General features: G+C 32.4%; 1 protein-coding gene across 1 annotated transcript in view; it reads right to left on the bottom strand.

The window, feature by feature from the left end:
- The window catches only part of LOC143386883 (3',5'-cyclic-AMP phosphodiesterase 4D-like), a 144,208-nt gene that overhangs the window by 89,621 nt on the left and 35,404 nt on the right, over nt 1–19,183 (bottom strand). Inside the window, exon 2 of the mRNA XM_077108397.1 lies at nt 9,708–9,833. Within this exon, the coding sequence (XP_076964512.1) occupies nt 9,708–9,833 (126 nt within the window). The remainder of the gene's footprint in view (nt 1–9,707; nt 9,834–19,183) is intronic.

Raw genomic sequence — 19,183 nt, 5'->3', positions numbered from 1 at the left:
ATATTTTGGTGTTTTTTTTTGGTCCCTTTTCTTCTACTATACTTTTTCCCCATGGTGTTCTGCCTCACCTTGGCCATGAACTGAGACCTCTGAAACTGTGATTGCCAAATAAACTTTTCCTCCTCTAAAATCTTCCTTTCGATTTTTTAGTCTCAGTGATGAAAAAGCTGAGTAAAACCCTACTTTTCTTGAATGTATGCCAGGACAGTTGCCCCTTGAGCTGTTGGTCAAATAAGCAAACTAAATAATCTAATTCTGATGTCACTGCTGCTGCTGGATGGTCAAGAGCATACAATTGAGAGAACTGTAAAATATATATATATATATATATATATATATATATATATATATATATATATATATATATATATATATATGCCACTGGTCCATCCAGTCACTGTTAAATAAAATGCCCCAAGGAAGAGGAGGCACTGCTTGTTGAAACACCTTGAGGTATGGAGGTGCTATCTGTTCATTCAGCCTATTGTAGTCACTGATCTCTAAAACTTCCACTAATAAGTCATATGTCTTATGTTTAAGGCTATTTCTTAAGCCTCTCTGAAACCTTAAACTTAGCCCAGTTGGATGTGATATATTCGAAAGCAAAAAGTACAGACATTACAAAAATGAAACCTGATGGACAATGAGTTGATAGTTGTAGCCAAGTCATGGGAATGTGAGGGTTCTGGTTCAAGATTTTCATACTATTTTTATAAGTCTTCTAGTTGTAAGTCAGATAGAAAGCCAGAAAGTAGGAATAAGAGCAAGGGGCTGAAGAAGCATAGCCTAATAGGAGTTGGCAGTGTAAGTTAGAAAGGAAAGGGAAAAGAAATAGCAGAAAGCTTATTAATCGCCTTCTTGACTGAAACAGGGTTGCTAGAAGCTCTGGAGAGTGAGATGGGAGAAGAACAAAGTCAAAGTAAAATAAAGGATGGCTGTGCCACTAGAGAAGAATCTCAAGAAGAAGAGAGGCAAACTTCCTAAAGCAGAAATATGGCACAACTCTCTGCCCCTGAAAGATCAGCCTGGGCATAGGCCAAGACTTTTCTCCATCCTTAGCCAAACCAAATAACGGATACAGGTAATCAAAATATACTGTGAGGTCTTTGTGTCTGGTGTTTTGCTACAGAAAAGTTTGCTAATTTTTACAAATAAAAGAGGGCTTAGTAGTGGTAGTACATACAAAGAAAATAAATAGAAAAAGTAGAGGGCACCTTTATCCAAAGCCTCATTATATGTTCTGGGAAATATACCAGTTATCTGTAGAGATGCAGAGACATCTCAAAAAAAAGTACTGAAAAAGAATGTGGATTTATGGAATTTGTGAAATAACAACATAGTTTTCTCTATGTGTTTATAGAGTACCATGGTTCTATAATATGCCTGTAAATTGTTTAACATCTTCAAAAATAGGTAGTTCTGAATCTGGGTGTATGAACTCTTCACCCAGCAGGGTATAAGCAAAGGAGACACCATGTGAAATTCAAGGCTAGAAGGCCCTAGAGCTTCCATTTGTCTCAGTAGGAAACTTGCTCTTGGGTGCCTGAGTCTCATAAGATGCTAACCACCTGAGGCTATCAAGCTACAGAGGCCCCAAGGCAGCAGACATCACTTCTGGGTAAAAATTGTCTGAAGCCTTCACATAAAACCCACTACAAGCATAATAGCAATGGGTGAATTCTATTGATGACATAAAAAACAGAATTACCCAGCAGTGGCCTGATCAAAGTTTAAACCTCAAAATCTTAAGATATAATAAAATGGCAATTATTTTAAAAAACAGAATTACCCAGCAGTGGCCTGATCAAAGTTTAAACCTCAAAATCTTAAGATATAATAAAATGGCAATTATTTTACGACAAATTTTATGGTAGATAACTAGGGTACACAATATTTCAAGATCCAATCAATGAGAATAATAAATTATTCTTAAGTTGATATTAAGTAAGTATTAAATATGTGAACACCAACAGAAATAATTAGGTAAATAAAGTCTCCAAAAGCTGTAATTCCTCAGCAAAATGCACTTAGTTCAGTGATTATTGAAGGCTGGAAGAAAACAAAATCATTCCCTTTCTTTTCTTCTTATATATTTTTTTAAAAATAATATTTATGTTACATTAAATTATATATAAATAAACTATATAGTATATATGTATATATAAAAAGGTATGAATAAGAGCATATGCAAGCATATAAATAAGTTAAAAACTCTGCAATAATCAAGGGAAAACAGGAGCAATCCAAGAACTAGAACATTACAGAAGTTTTCACATATTTCATATGCTTTACAACAGTTGTACATCCCTATTTTGACTTTTGCAGTTATGGAAAGGAAAAGGCCATATAAATACCTACTTCTTGCTGTTTAAATAAGTTATCACTGCAAAGCAACAAGAATTGCACAGTTTATAATCCCTACAAAAAATGTACAAAAATAGTGATTTTCTCTTTGTTCTTCTCCCTTGTTTTTACATATTCCTTTGCTCAGATCCTCAAATTAATCATTTGTTTTTCTATTACTGACATCTTCAGCATACACATAATTAACATAAAGGAATAAATTGTGACCAGATAGTTTGCATCATATTGCACATTTACTGCAACAAAATAACTGCCATTTTTTTTTAGGATTCACAGCTAAACATTCATCATGGCTTATCTAGCTATAAGTGACTTTTTACATATGTCAATTCAATCACAAATTCAAAGGCAATGTTTAGTACTTGGGATCATTATATGGATTCATGACTATGAATCTAGAAAACTATGAATGAATTACAAGGACAGAAATATTGATTTAATCTATGACAGATATAATCTAATTGCAGTATAATTCATATTGTGGGCAGTGTAGATACAAGATCCTCCTTGAATCTGCAATCAAAAAACTAGATAATAAAGTAGTGTTGCTGCAACTTGGAGTTCTGTAAAGTTTAATGTCTCAAATATCTCATTCAAAATATACTCAAAAACCTTAAACAATATTGTCCTCCTTATGAAAATATTTCAGATAATTAAATTCTGCAATACAAGATCTATGTCTTAAAAAAAATATCTATGTCTTAAATTTTTAAAAAAGAAGTGAAAAGTTTTGAGCATGTAGTCTATATATAATTTCTGTGCTACTCTGGCTATCACCTGGTACGTATGTTATACTATATCTCAGTACAAACATATAAAAAGTAAGAAAAAATACTGATTAATAATATTTTAGTAGATAACAAGCTTACAGTAAATAAAAAATTAAAAATACATTTTTTTAAATTTTAATAAGTATCAAGACAAAAGAATATATTGATCGACTACTAAAAATATTTAATGTATAAATATTGACCAAAAGGAATTTCAATCACAAAATAAGAGAAAAGGACAAGTTTCTAACATGCTGTTATAAAACCCACATAAAATATAGCCTTATATTTCTATTTTAAACTATATTCCAATTATTTTATGTGCAAGGTTATTTTTTAAAATACAGATTATTTGACATTTGAAGTCAATTTACCAAATACTTACAATCTGTTTCCTATCATTATTGCAGGGAAATATCTTTGAAGAAATGTCATTTCATCAAAGAGACCACAATTGACAATATAATGTGGTATGTGTTAGTTTATATAATAACATCTGAAACCAGGATGGATAGATCAAACGTGAAGAGCAATTCATTTTCATTTAATGATTTTTGTAAGAAGGAGTGTGTTATCAAAGTTCTAACTTGAAAAGTAAGTAGTATCTCATAAGTAGAAATGGGGTAGAAGCATATTTCACGAATCAATAGCAGCATAAGCAAACAGAAGTTTTTTAAACTCACCTTTCCACTTTAAGTGGGCTCTAAAGTACATAAGGATATTACAAGGGAGGTCAGATATAAATAATAAAATGAAGTACTATAAATATTATGCCAACTCATCTAATCTGATCTGTATTTTGCTGGCTCTAGAAACACTTTACTTGCCTACTTATTATTCAGTAAGATGTTAGCACAGTTAGGGTGTACTATATGATAGCAACTTTGCCATCAGCATGAAGAAAATTAGACCAATTAAGAAGTTTTGTGTTTTTTTTTTTGTATTTAAGACAAGGTATTATGAAGTCTGAATAAATTATGTCAGTAAAACTAAATAAAGAAGCAAATGCCCCTTTGTCATGATATGCATGGACAAAATTGTTTGGATTCACTCACTGTTTAGCAGACTTTGTTTTTTTTTTAAATATATATGTATATTTTCATAGTGTGGGGACTTTGTTTCATTTAATTTATAAAGCACACTTCCCCCCCACACACAATACACATAAACATATAATGTTTCTGAGCTATATTTTCTTCTTGTATTACTTGTATTACTGTCCAGTTTTTCTCAATTTTATTTTTGCAATATTTTTAAATAGCTTCATTGTGATAAAAATTGTACACAATAAACTGCCTAAATTGAAAGTGTATGATTCAATCATATCCTCCTGCCTCTTTCTACCTCAACATTCATCCCCAGGTATCACTGATCTTCCTATCATTACAGTTTGGTGTGATTTTGGGTTCATCCATGTTGTTGCATGTATCAATAGTTCTTCCCTTTATATTTCTGAGTAGTATTTTATTGTATCGGTTTATCAAAACTTTTTTTGCCATTCACCTATTGATAGACATTGAAGTTGTTTACATTCTTTGGCTATTACAAATAAATTTCTATGAACACTTACCTCCAAATCTTGTCATGAATATATCCTGTTGTTTCTTTAGGGTCACTACCTAGGACTGGTAAACTTTGGTCCTATGGTAGGAGTATTTTCATTTTTAAGAGACTGCCAACTTATTTATTGTGGTGGTCATAGGCTTTTGAATTCTCAGTGGTAGTTTATGAGATTTCCATTTGTTCAGCACCTTCAGCAATACTTAGTCAACACCAACACTTAGTATAAACAAACTTTTATTTTTAAAGATATTATAGAAGATAAGTGGTGTTACTTCACTGTGGTTCTATGTTTTACTTCCCTAAGAACTAATTTACCTTTTCACTATCCACCACTATTGCTAGAGCCATAGTCCAAAGGCTTTGCATATATTTAAATAAAGATACTGGCTTTATTATTGAAATTCCTTGTGATTCACAACTATTAGTTCTTTGTGAAATTTGGCTGACAAAAGAGCTCTAGACCATTAATGTCCACAGTAGAACAAAAAAATTATGGACATCCTTGTCATCTAAATATGGCACACCTGAGTTTGACCTCTCATGCTCTTACATTGGCATACTGATTTCATAACTTTGAAATGTCTCTTTTTTCTTCATTTTCTAATGTTTAGAAGGAAACAAATACATCAAATCTTGATTAGATATATTTTATTTTTTAATTAGATATATTTTATTAGATATATTTTAATTATATATATATATTATTTTTTCTTGAATTATTATTCTCTAAGAAATCTACTGCTTATAGATGAAACTGATACTAATTCTATATTCTTTTTCTATTTATAATTTTAATTTATTTTTTCAACATTACTTTTATCTCTATAATCCCTTTGCTTTTCCCATCTCATTTACATATACAAATACCAAGCTAAGTAAGTTTACTAATAATTATAAATGAAAGTAATGGTGATTAGTTATAGTTTACTCATTTGGGATTATTTCAAATTTCCTGATCATATTTTAATTTTTAATGTTCTATTCAATAGGTAAGTGCTCATAAGTAATGAGTTTAAAATTGTGTTGACCTATTATAGGTAATTTTAAATATTTAAATTTTTATTACTTGCAATACAATTATATTTGGTTGAGAAGTACTGGAAATAAATACAAAATTTCAAATAGATATTTGATGTAGATTTTCTAAATAAACATTTTTGTATCATATTAGATAATAAAAAGTAGATAGAAGTTATTTATAAATAACTAAATATTTTACATAATTAATTAGTATGGCCATAAGCAATTTTAAGGAAAACTACTAATATTTCTTACCTAATATTAATTCTTCATATAGAGATCAGTGTTCATCATCTAAAATAGTGTCAAATTACATAAAATTGAAAGATTATTATTCAAAATCTTTATCTACATACTTAATTAAAACTTTCATTAAAACTTTTTGGGTATCAACTAGTGTTATTATTTTTAAAACAAAATTCATTTAAGCAACTGAGATGACAAATATGCATTTTTTTTCAATATGTGCATGATTAACACTGATAGTAAGTGAAGGCAGACAGAAATAAAAAGGACTAATAATAAAACTTTAACTGTAGTTGTAAGTATTAGGTATACAATTAGATGATAAACAGAAGGAACTGTGTTTTAGCCTGTGAGTTCATGCAGCTGGCATTGGGGCTATGATCAACAGCTACCTGTACTCTTCAAGTATCTAAATATATGTATTTACATAAACAGAACAGAACTTGAGCTTGTGCCTCGAAGCAGAAACAAATAGTGGTAAATTTGTTTAAAAATCTCCATAAAATCATTTGATTGTTTAAATTGAACTTCCCACTACAATCATTATTTCCTATGAGTATGAGATAGAAGGTTTTTGTATTCAAATTATTTTATGAGAGCACTTCCTTTATTAAAGAAAATTTTAGAGCAATTTTAAGTCCACAGAAAATGGAGAAGAAGATATAGAGATTTCTTATTATAGCCTCAACTCCCAGATATGTGTAGTCTCTCTGATTATCCTTTACTTCCATGAGAAGTAACAAATCTTTGGCCTGTATTTTCATCCATAGTGACTAAATATTAAATAAGAAAATGTCCTTACAGATTTTACAGTCTAGATTTGGAAGGTAGGTAGATCACAGAGCCAAAAGTCTGAGCCACCAAGGAAATTACCAACAGAGTATCTGTGACTCCCATAACTCTATCTTAAACCAATGGGCCTCAAACCACTGAGAGGTTTTTTTTTTTTTTAAATGCAAATTTTGATTGGGAAGTTCTGGAATGTGGTTAGATATTCTAATAAGACTGTAGATTTTACTGGGGTAGCCAGCTGGGGGCTCTACTGTAAGTTCACAAGACCTTAGAATGCTATTTGAATGATTTTAAACTAGTTTGAGTCCACCTGTGTCTCTTTTCTGGGGGGAACCAGTTTGCCTCTGCTAAACCAATAGGCAGTTATTTATAGAGATACAGACACTGTATTGACATAAGATCTGAGGTATCCATACTTGCAAGCAAAGGATCTTCTAACATAAAATGAAGTCTGGGAGGCAAGGGGAAATAGATAGGAAGCAGTGGCCAAATTTATCTGTATCACTATGGTAAGGAGAAATATAAAGGAATCCATTGAATTGTAAATTCAAATTGATTATTCCTGGTTATATAGAGACATACTTGTCAGCGTAAGGGAGTCAAACAATTTATTGGTATAAGAATGATTTATAGTTTTTAAATGTTAAGAGATATTATATATGTGTTCCCATTTGTTTTCTTGTTCCACATTTTTGCAACTGATAACCCTAATCTCCTTATCAGTGTGACTATGTTATATTATTTTGCTCCAGCAGGGTATAGAACAAATGATTCCTAAGGATTGCTTAGGAGGGTGGATCTCTGGTATAGCACTATAGATACTCAAGTCTATACCAAAGCAAATAGATCTCAGCCAACAAATATTTTCACACCTTGAGTGGTAACAGTGATTACTTATTATCCTCTAAGAGTCATATTTTTGTCATATTTAAGGAACGGAAGAAAAAGATGAAAAATTAAGGTTCCTGCTAACTCTTCCAGTGTTTTCTACATGCCTGAAGATAGAAGAAGACAGTTTCAAGTACAAAAGACAGTTTTCCTACTGGCACCAAGTAGGTTCATTATAATTCCAGGCATTTGAACACTTTCTATGTTAAATGCTACTATAATGATTCAGCAAAACAAAGCTGACCTTCAACATTACAAAGGAAAAGTCAGTGATACTTTGGAAAGCAAACTTCAACGTTATATTTTGTTTTTCATGTAATTTTGAAAACATAAGATGCTCTAATATTAAAAGAATTCACAAGAATAAGTAGAAAGGGATCAATATTTTATGTTTGAAGTTATTAGATTTCCACTAGGGGTTCTATTCAGCCAAAAGGACTCACACAGCTCTATTGCATTTGTTCTGCTTTTAACCTGTTAAGATGGGGAGAGCATCCTATAAGCAAATCAGACAACCATAAAGAACAATATCCCATTAGCATAGTTCTGAATAAACACATTAGGGAATTTTGAGGCTTTTAGATAAAATAGTGAAGTATTGCATCTATTCCCCTCCCCCACCCTATTCTCCCTGGGGAAAAAAATAGAATGATTTTGTGTTTTACTCTATTTAAGACACACTTTTGTGTTCACATATACTTATTATCCAGGTGGCACTCACAGTAAAAATATTTTTATTCTGTTCATATTATTTCACTCACACTGCATAAGAATGCTGGGATAATAAACCCTGCAGCTCTTTTGAAATAACTTCCTTCCTTTATCATAAAGGGGAAAAAGTGTTGGCACATATTCAATAAGACATGAGATTAGTTTTACCTTTGGGCATGTTATTCACACTCACTAAAATCTTCTCGATGCTGAAGATACCTTTATTTCCTTATAATTCCACCCTGATTATGGACATTTGAAATAAAGAACACCAGAGTCATTATATTGTCCTCTTGAAACAGTATAAAGGGGGAGACATACAAAAATGCCTATAATTCAGTGGAATTCGGGACCCATTTTGTATTCAATAGAGAATGCTACTTTGGCTTTTATTTTTAAATAAAAGCTTTGGAGTCCATCTCATGACAGAAATTATTATCAGACATCTAATAAAAATTAGAATATTTTATGTTCTTGTAATTTTTATCACATGAGTGGTTACTTTCATCTACACTATTCATTTAATCTTATTTTTATCCATGTATAAGCAATGCCAAATGATAATACATAATTCAAACATTCTTCAGGTCTGATTTCAGTTTGGTGAGACACATTCCTGTACCACTCTAAAGGAAACTAGCTTCTTTTAATGGCCAACAGTTTACCTAAGAAAATATGAGAAAGTGCCATTAAAGAATTCAATCATTAAAAACATGTGGGCAGATAACCTCCCAGAACTTGAAAAGGACTGGACTTCTCTGTGCTTGGAAAGACCAAAAATTTAGATATGAGAGATTTATTAAAAATGTTTTCCCGGCTTTGGTCAGTCAAGTCTGATCAGATCATTGATTTATTCCCCACCTCTTTTTCTCACAAATATTTCACCACTCTATTATTCTGGGTTTTTTAGTGCTCACTCACTCCTATAATGCCAAGTGGCTATTCAGGCCAACTATGACTTTTAGCAGTGTCATTTAATTTTTCAGCTGAGCTTTACATAATAAATCTGCTGTCAACCTGTCTATTTGTGTCACTCTGAGACACATGAGGAATGAAGCTGTGAGAAAAGCAAAACAAAGTACATTCTTTCCATTGTGGCAAAAAGCAACAGATCAACAGCTAACTAACAATGCCTTTCTTTTGCACACCGCAAGACACACATTGAGCCATTTAGCACCTTTTCATCTACTTCCCAAACAAGCTACAGGTACGAAATTGGTTAAGCATTTGCTTAAACCAACTGTTTTGTTTCTGCAATGATTTTAACCTAGAAAGTACTCATTAAATAATTAGAAACAAGGAATGAATCCAAATTTAATTTTTGAGTTCTGTGTGTAAAAATATGATACTTACCTTTTCTTCTTGGTAATAAGAACCTAAGTGGGGTTGTGGAGTAGCAAAACTAGCATGAAAACCTTTCAGAAATTTATCATGAAAATTTGAGAAATCATTTGACTCCACTGGTGTCAGTTTCATTGCCTGCAAAATAAAAAAACACAAAATGATTTTGTGTTTTACTCTATTTAAGATACACTTTAGATGATTTCTAAGGTCACTTTCAACTCCAACATGTTATGCCTCCCTAGTATCATAAATCATGCAGTGCCTCTCATTCACATATATATGACTTAAAGATGATTATCATTCAAAGAAAGGTGAATATTTAGGGCCTGCCACTAACTCTGCACTGCAATTCAACATGTTCATTATGTCTTCTTGTAGATGGAAAATTTTCTTAACCTCTGCTGCAACACTTAGCTTAGCGATTAAGCAGAAAGTGCTTTCCAAAATATACTTGCAAAACTGATATTCTTCTTATCTCTCTACATTAATATAACGCTGGATGTAATCAGCATGCCTAATGAACTGTAAATCTCACACCTGCCTCTGTTCCCTATATGCTAAAATCATCTCATGATGCATCTTATCTTCCACGCATTTTGTTATTAATATACATTGTTTATTAATAGTGGCCAGTCATGAAAATCACTGCCTACATTTAGGCCCCCATGTGACAAAGTCTATTCTTGTATGCAGTGTTAGGATTTTTCATGACATGCTGAGCATTTATTTAGAGAGGCTGTCCAGCATCTGAAAGAGCTCTGTTAACACATACAAGACTTCAGGTTCTTCTCATTTACTGTCTGATGAAAATCGAAGAACAGTATGCATGTCAATGAAGGACCATGAATTTTTCATATATTTTGTTCTTTTTCAATCCTCCAAAACCAATATTCTCCACAGTGATTACACAGTATTCTATCAGGAACTTTATCCCCTCGTGGCAAGATGCCAAAAGAACATGAGCTTAAACTGACCTTTGAATAAGTTTGATTGTACCTTCTTTTGCAACCTTAGAGGAAGTATGTCTGCCTAATTTCAGAAAGTAAGCAATTTGTAAATCAAGAGAACAAGAAAGAGCAAAGTGCTAATTAGAGGGGTATTTTGAATTCTCCTAAATTTAAATATTGCCTAAAGCAAATTTCTATTGGAGTTATATGAATAGGCTCTGTATGTGTATATACATATGTATACACACTCAATTTGTCAATTTTTATTGCAAGGCACATGACAAAAATTAGGTTTATAAATAAGTGTTTATTTGCCTTGCTATTCGATAATCATTTATGAAGCACATCATATGCTGAACATACTAAGAAACATTGAAGAAAGCTATCTAACACTATGTTAAGCTCACATATTTACCCGGAGACCCATTACATGGGAATATAATTGTTCATAGAAGGTATTTTGTTTATCTAGTACAGTAGAAATATTTTATTGGTTTCATATAATTTTAAAGGTCAGTTCTTTATTTTTTTCTGTAGAGTAAGCATCATCAAAATTTCAACAATTCAGACAAAGACAATTCTCTTAACTTCCATTTAAAATGGCAGTTATATGTGTATAAATATATTATATATGTAATACATTTACTTTATAAATATAATATAATTTATAGAATATTTGGAATGAATCAAAATATTTTTATGTGTCCTTGGGCCTAACAGGACCTTTTTAAAATTCATCCTCTTAATAATAATTGAAATGTTTTCCAAAGAATATATCGGGTTCCAAAGGGCTTTTCTCTCTATGTTAAAATATTTTGTGAGTATTTATATTGGATTATTCTTGATATTAAATGGATTGTAGTAATTCAGGGTATTACAAATAATCTGAATTCTTCATATAGCAAAGCACTACAAAGCAACTGTTTGCCCTAGTATTTAAACAATTTACAAATACCCAATAGAGAGGAAAATGGTATTTAGCATGAATTCTCCAGGAAGAATAATATCTATGATTTTTATTCAGATTCCAAAGTAAGGCCACCTGACAAAAAGTGATTTACTAATAGTGGTTACATAAAATGCTCAGTGCAGCCCTGGGCAGCCTGCAGACACGGTGGCTGCCCGACAAATGGAAATGCTCAGGTTGGGTCTACGATTGAAAGCAATCCCTGAATTAATCAGAACGATTGTCAAACACACTAGCATTCCCCAAAAGTGGAAACAGGCATAATACAATCTAGAAACTGGATTCCTAGAAAAAATGCACAAATCAAGTTAGCAAGAAGTTACTCTGCACCTATTATGTCCCAATATTGTTCAAAGTGCTCTATGGGATAGAAAATAAATACTGTATTTGTCATGTTCTCCTCATGGGAGTCTGCAATCTTATTAGAGAGAAAAGACTTATATACATAAGACAATCAGAAACCAGGCTCATCTCTCACCCCCACACACTCCAATTCACCCTGGTCTGTTCCCACTGGCTTTTCTCCTACTCTTTGAATGTATAATGCTCTTACCTTCCCCAGATCTTCTGCACATATTTAGCCTTCTGAACTCCTTTTTTTAAGATTGCATTTCAAATACTGTTTTCACAAAGAGACCTCCTTCCCAGTTATTTCCCTCCAACAGAATCGAAATGAATTTCTCCAATTTTATTCTTTCTAGCACCATTTATTTTAACTTCCTTCAGTTTATCACAAATAATACCTATGTATTTAATTTTATGGTTATTGATTTTATATCAGTTTTCCTTACTAATGATAGGAGCTCTACCGGGGCTGAGGCTGTCTGATTTGTTAGGTATTAAAACCCTTAACCTTATCTCATGGTTCTCAACCTCAGCCCTATTGACGTGAATGTCAGATGATCATTTATTGTGAGGAGTTGCTCTATAAATTGTAAGATGTTTAATGCAATTCATGTCATCTTCCCAACAAAGGCCAGTAGAAACCTAACTCAGCTATAACAAACAAAAATGTCTCCAGATATTACCAAATGTCACTTAGAGGGTAACATTTTCTCTGGTTGAGCTCAATCACCCTAGAATAGCTGCAAACACAAATATGCATTTAATGAATAAATGAATAGATAAAAGATCTCACATTTTCAAGATGTGTAAGTGAATATTAGATTATCTGAAGTAATGCTGTCAATTTCATAATTTTATAAGAATTAAATGAGAACATACATGAAAAGCATTTGGCTGAATCTTTAGTGGATGGTATGAAAATCTTCAATGAATACTTGTTAGCAATTACTGCCATGGATGAAAAGTACTAGAAGGCTATATGTTACAGACATGGACTATTGGCCATCACTGTAGGTTCTTAAACATATGAAATGCATGTGAAAAAAATAATTTTAAAAGACAGACTGACAAGGTATGAAGAATGACTAGAGGAAAGAAAAAGAAATATTGATATTAATTGGAGACTAAAGATATCAAAACCTGTTAACAAGCAGCATAAAATTGGAACTATGATTCAGTACTCATTAAAAGCCACTTCTCTAAAAATAGCCTAGGACCCTAACAATTTCTAGGATGGCCAAGCATGTTATGAAGGATAAGGTCCTGAACTAGAATTAAATGCAAGTTTCCACAGCTCAGTGCTTACTAAAAGTCTCTCCTATTAAATCTATCTCACTCTTCTTTGCCTACAAACCAAAACTCAATTCCCAACTTTGAAGAAGTTTAATCCAAAAAACATGCTTGGCCCACCTGGATCTCTTATCAACTGGACTTCTTGATTATTGATCCTACATAGTTAAGCAGAACATTGTCTAACATGGTATTGTACCATTATTCTTTCAGTTTGGGTAAGCCAGTATGAGTTTAGACTCTGTTTTCTATTTATTTTATATCCCTCAAAGAGAGTTGGTGATAAGCATAGAAAGTAATGATTTTTTTTTTACTTTATTCTTTACTTTCTGAAACATAGAATATTAAATTTAGAAATAATTAAAAGGTCTCATTGTTGAGCTGTCAGAAAAATTCATAAACACCTACTATAATTGCCAGAAATACAATTTTTAGATAATGCTTATTTAATATTTAGTGATGGGAAGATCACTATTTCATCTTGTCATTTCTTTAAAATGTTATCACTAAAAATATTTTCCAAGTTACAAAAAAATAACTTCAAAACTGCTTTGTGGATCCACTCAACTATCCTCAAAATGTCTCCTTAGTTCCTGTCCCTCACCATTCAACTCTACTTGCCCCCATTATCCACAGTTGCACTTTATGCTGCTTTGGTTACCTGCAGGTAACCACAATCTTAACATATTAAAAGAAAAATTTCAAAACATTTAATATGTTTTAAGTTTTGCTGCATTTTGAGTAGAAGAATGAAATTGTGCACCATCTACCTCCATCCTGCCCAGAGTATAAATTATTCCTTTGTTCAGTTATACATGTTCTATATGCTACCTACCTGTTAGTCACACAAGAGCCATCTTGGTGATCAGATCAAGTTACTTAATCATGACCACAATGTTATAGCAATTCAAATATGCCCAAAATAAGCCATATAGTGCTTCCTTTAAGTGAAAAGATGAATGTTCTCAACTTAATAAAGAGAGAAAAGAAATATGTACCAAGGTTTCTAAGCTCTGTGGTAAGAACAAATATTCTTTTCATGAAATTATGAAGAAGGAAAGAGAAATTCACTTTTGTAGTTGTGCTTCAAACTTCAAAAATTGCAGTTATAGTGAAAGATAAATGCTTTGTTGAGATGAAAATGGTACAGATTGTGTGTTCATAAGCATAGAATAAAACAGCAAACATACGATTGGTATCTGATATTTCAGGTATCTACTGTGGGTCTTGAAACATATCCTCTACTGATAAGAGGGGACTATAATATATTTGCCCTTTTGATTTTGTTTCGTGTTTTCTTAAAAACAGTTCCTTATTTTATGTATGGATTTTATTGTGATATGTATTGAGCATTTTAAGATGAGATGTAGTGGGTATCTTTCAACTTTTAAAATTCCATTCACATATACTCTCTAGTATATAATAAAGTATGCAATAGTAAATTCAAAGTACATTTTTTGTTTCAATAATTTAAGGCTGATACTCCAACCATACCCAGATAAAGTTGCTCTTCTACTTTGTTATTTTTCTCTCTCAGCACTAACCTGTTCTCTGGATATTTGAATGAAATTATATAAAGAACATGCAATTCAATACCGTGAATGACATAAAATTGGAATAATAAAAATTCAAGCTAAAAATATATTCAGGCTCCTGCCTTATCAAATATTTGATTGAATGATAATTGCCAAAATCTGCAAACTCATTCTTTTAATTAAAAAAAAAGAACAGTATATAAATACAAACAGTAGGTAAAGGGCATGGTTGTTTTAATCTGCCACAAAGTTAAGACTTTGTGGCAGATTAAAACCATGTCAAGGGGCTGCGCAAAATTACTTTAATTAAGGTTACACTTGCAGAGGTATCCTATGTAAACTGGGCAGAGATAGTTCCATATCTCTGTCCACAGTACAGAAAACACCTTTAAGTTCTATATAATTATTCCATATCACTGTCCACAGTACAGAAAACACCTTTAAGTTCTATATAATCTGGATATTAGTCTTTTTCAAAGGAATTAAAAAACACAGTTGTGTATAATGGTGAGGGTAGTGTTCTAAGAATAAACAGGATGACAATAAAATGCTACTGCAAAATTGAGATCTAATTTGGAGAAAGAAATTGAATATAAAACAGTTTCATTTAGTGAAGGAATTTTTGTATGGAAGAAGTATTATTAAGTATGATTTTATAAATAGACTACAATAGGTACTATTGTTTTCCAAGGGGTAAAGAAAACAATATGCTGATTTGATATGAAGAAGTTGCTTCCAACATTGAGTGACATCTCAAGATGGGAGACCCTACATGACCAGGAAATCACTTTGTATAATGCTAATCACTGACCTCTGAATTTCATACATCTATCCCCTGTTACAAGAATCAAAACCATATTTCAACAAATAAATAATTTTAAAAGAATTAAGCAAAAGGAGCAACATTCTTACTTTTAAAATACAACCAGAGAGGATTACATTTTAAAATAATAGACTAGGAAAATTTTATCAACATTTTATGAATCACATTGATTTTGATAGCAGCTTGGCAGGGATTTTATGTCAGCTAGAACTCAAGCTTCCTGTTTGGTTTTGGGTGGAAAGTAGACAAGATGATCATTAAATCACCAGAATATGGATTTCTGTGATATAAAGCTGATACAGTGAATTTAAGCCTATTTATTATAAAGGACAAAAGCTCCCTAGAATAAATGGGCCATGTTTCAATACTTAGGCATGGAGGCCTAATGTAACAGATTCTATCAGTGGGAATCAGGAAGACATCAAAGTGAGTTATCTGCTGTGGTGTCAATAGCCAGGAGTGGCCCAGTGTGTGCTGGCTACTTCCGTGCAGACAAATGCCAAAAGCCAAATGATAGGGAATAGTTTTTTCAAAAGGAGTCTTTCTAATTAGCCCACTGATGCTAAAAACCTGATAATATATAATATGCAGGATTTTATTTCTTTCAGTACAAAATCACAAGTTTCCAGTACAATCCATATGCATTATTTCCTCTCCCTTCTAACTCCCAGCCTTCACCCCAGACATACCAAGAAGAAATTTTCAAAAAGTGCTTTTGACTGCAAAGTTGGATGATAATGTTTAATTTACATTTTGGTTAAAAGGTACATTCTCTGGGTTAATGGTCAATATCTGTGGGATGAACAATTCCTCCAACACTTCATATGAAATCCTTTGCTAACGTGTCTGATGGAAACCCTGTGACTTGAGCATTTCTATTCTCCAACCAGTTTTTTATTAACAAAATAACATTTGTTTTAGATACCTGAGGCTATAATATACTTGGGATGAGGCAGATTTTAAAAATAATTATGAAAAATTAATTTGAAATAATTTCAAATATTGAAATCTTTAGACTTTTTTGCAACCCACCTCAAGTTTTGGAAGGTAATCAGAAAGTAGGAGCTCCTCATATTGTGGCTGCTCTCCACCCTCATCTAGCCCTAGACCTCCATTCTTTTGGGATCTAGGCCTGTTCTAAAGTCATGGCCCATATTCTCCTAAGGCATTCTCTGTACTCTCTGCTCCTACTGCCTTCCTCTGTTAACTCCCATATACCTCTCTATTCTCTCTACAAATGTCACATCTTCAGAAAAAATAGTTCCGCTATCTTTGCAACTAAGTAGATACTTGTCACCGGAGACCTCTTCTGTCACTCTTATTATAGGTGCTTTTTACATTTAAATTTGTTTGCATGTTCTGTACATATTTACATTTATTTGATGCATTTTTTGTGTGCTATGCTTGTATTAATATCTGTTTGTCTTAATAATATGTAATCTTCGCAAAAGCAACAATCCTTTCTGGTTTTATGGACTGCTGTATTAGAAGTTTAACAGAGTTCCTCCCTCCTACTGGAAGTTCATTAAATCAAGGGATGGCCCTGAGAAACAGACAATAGCGAATTGTGGTCAAATAAAAAATGCTCGCATAATTTAGATGAGAAGCATCCCATGATCTTTTCATTCATAGATTTTCTAGGTAGAGGCTTTTAGTGAAAATCCTAATGCTTACTTAAAATATATTAAGAACCACTAATTTAGCAACCTCTTCCCCATATCCCACACGTCCTAAAAGAATGTACAAAGATGTAGCAAAATTCATTTGAGTTAAAAAGAGCCAGTAACCTAAAGTAAGGGGTATACTATTTTTCCCTTTTGCTTTTTTGCTCTCTTTTTTTCCTTTCTTCCTTCTTCCCTCCCTTCTTCTTACCAACCTAAGTGTATGTTCTCAGAAACAACAGGCCTATCTTCATATTCAATAATTCTGAGGAGATGTTGATATTGGTGTGTTTTGTTTGTTTGTTTGGCACTTCCTTTCCATACCTAATGGAAAAGATTATTTTAGCTTTTGGGGAAGTATCTTTTTTTTTTCTACAGCACTCTCTTCTTAGTAATCTAGATAAATTGCCAAGCAAGCACATTGTAACCTTGGTGAATTTATCTATGAGAACATTCACATAAGTTTGAAATTAGTATGCTCCTGGAGACTACTCTATTTTTCCTTCTTAATCACACCTTTAGGTAGATAATCAGTGTCTTAGAACTGAGCAGACAGAATGTACAAGCTGACTAATGTTGGCTCGCAGAGTGCATTCTTCTTTTAAACTTGTAAGGAAAATTGTGACTAAGTGACAGTGAGGTTTCTACTTGTATGCTGTTGGTAACCTTCTGTCCCTATGTGTAAGCACAGGCTTTTCTTGGTAATGGCCTGGGTTTGTGGAACACTTGTCCCGTGATGCCGTTTTTCAGCCCTTAGGTCAAAAGACAAGACAATTTACATCCATTTACCTGACATTCTTTATAGTCAAAGGCTACCAGTTTAGTCCCAGAAAGCCTGACCCAACATGGCTTGATAAACAGGCAGGCAAGAAATACTTAGCACACTTCTTATATTCAGGCAAGGGAAAAACAGTAGAAACATAAGGTATTGCAACACTCTACATTCTACACTCAGTCTTTAACCAGGCTTTTAAATTTCCTGCTTACTTGCAAAAGTTGATTTAGAAGATGCAATTAAAAAAAATCTGTATACTCTCAATAAACAAACACTAATATTGAATAAATATTTCTGCATGTACATAATCTTTTTTGTTAACATATTTTAATATAAGTATTTTATAATTTTACATGTTTAAGGAATAATTTCAGAATATTTAAAAAATCAAATGCTTTATTTTCATTTTTCATTTCATACACACACACACACACACACACACACACACACACACACACATCTTGAACATGCTAGGCAAGAACTCTCCCACTGAGATACCTCATCAGTTCAAATTATACTAATTTTGATTAGTAAAAATTGCCAGAAATTCAAGGGTTAGTTTCTCTCTCCTAACAGCGTATTGATCTAAATTAGATGTCACTTTAAGAAATATTTCTATTTAAATAACTAAGGAACAGAGGCTTATTTGGCCAAGCTGGTGGGTAGCAATATTATCTCATAGGTGCCTTTACCTAAATCACTGAGAAAAATCTAGAGGTAAATTTTAGAAACATGGAACTTCTACTTATTTGGTTATTTTTCTCTGGACCTAACATTTAATGACCTAGAGGTCATTAAATACTAGTTCGTTTTTCTATGCTGATTGTTTGCTTTATTTACTCAATAAATGTTTTTTGATCACCTTCTCTCCCACAACAGGCACTTTAATAGGATCTCTGGATATTTCAGTAAACAGAGGATACACTGTCTACTCCTGAAGATTCTTTTCCTGGGTATTTTTGAAGTAGCAACACCAAGTCTACCAATACCTAGATAATGCCAGGTAATGTTAAAGACTGGGAAACAAAAATTAGGTGATAGAAAGCAATGGGTTGTACTAAGAATAACAGATTAAAGAATGCATACATTATGAGATAAATTTTAATTAGGGATATGAATAAATTGAAAGTTAAGCATATATA

Source organism: Callospermophilus lateralis, unplaced genomic scaffold, assembly GCF_048772815.1.
Source record: "Callospermophilus lateralis isolate mCalLat2 unplaced genomic scaffold, mCalLat2.hap1 Scaffold_66, whole genome shotgun sequence".
NCBI classification, from domain to species: domain Eukaryota; kingdom Metazoa; phylum Chordata; class Mammalia; order Rodentia; family Sciuridae; genus Callospermophilus; species Callospermophilus lateralis.
The sequence above is the reverse complement of the archived record's forward strand: the minus strand, read 5'-3'. Positions and strand labels throughout refer to the sequence as shown.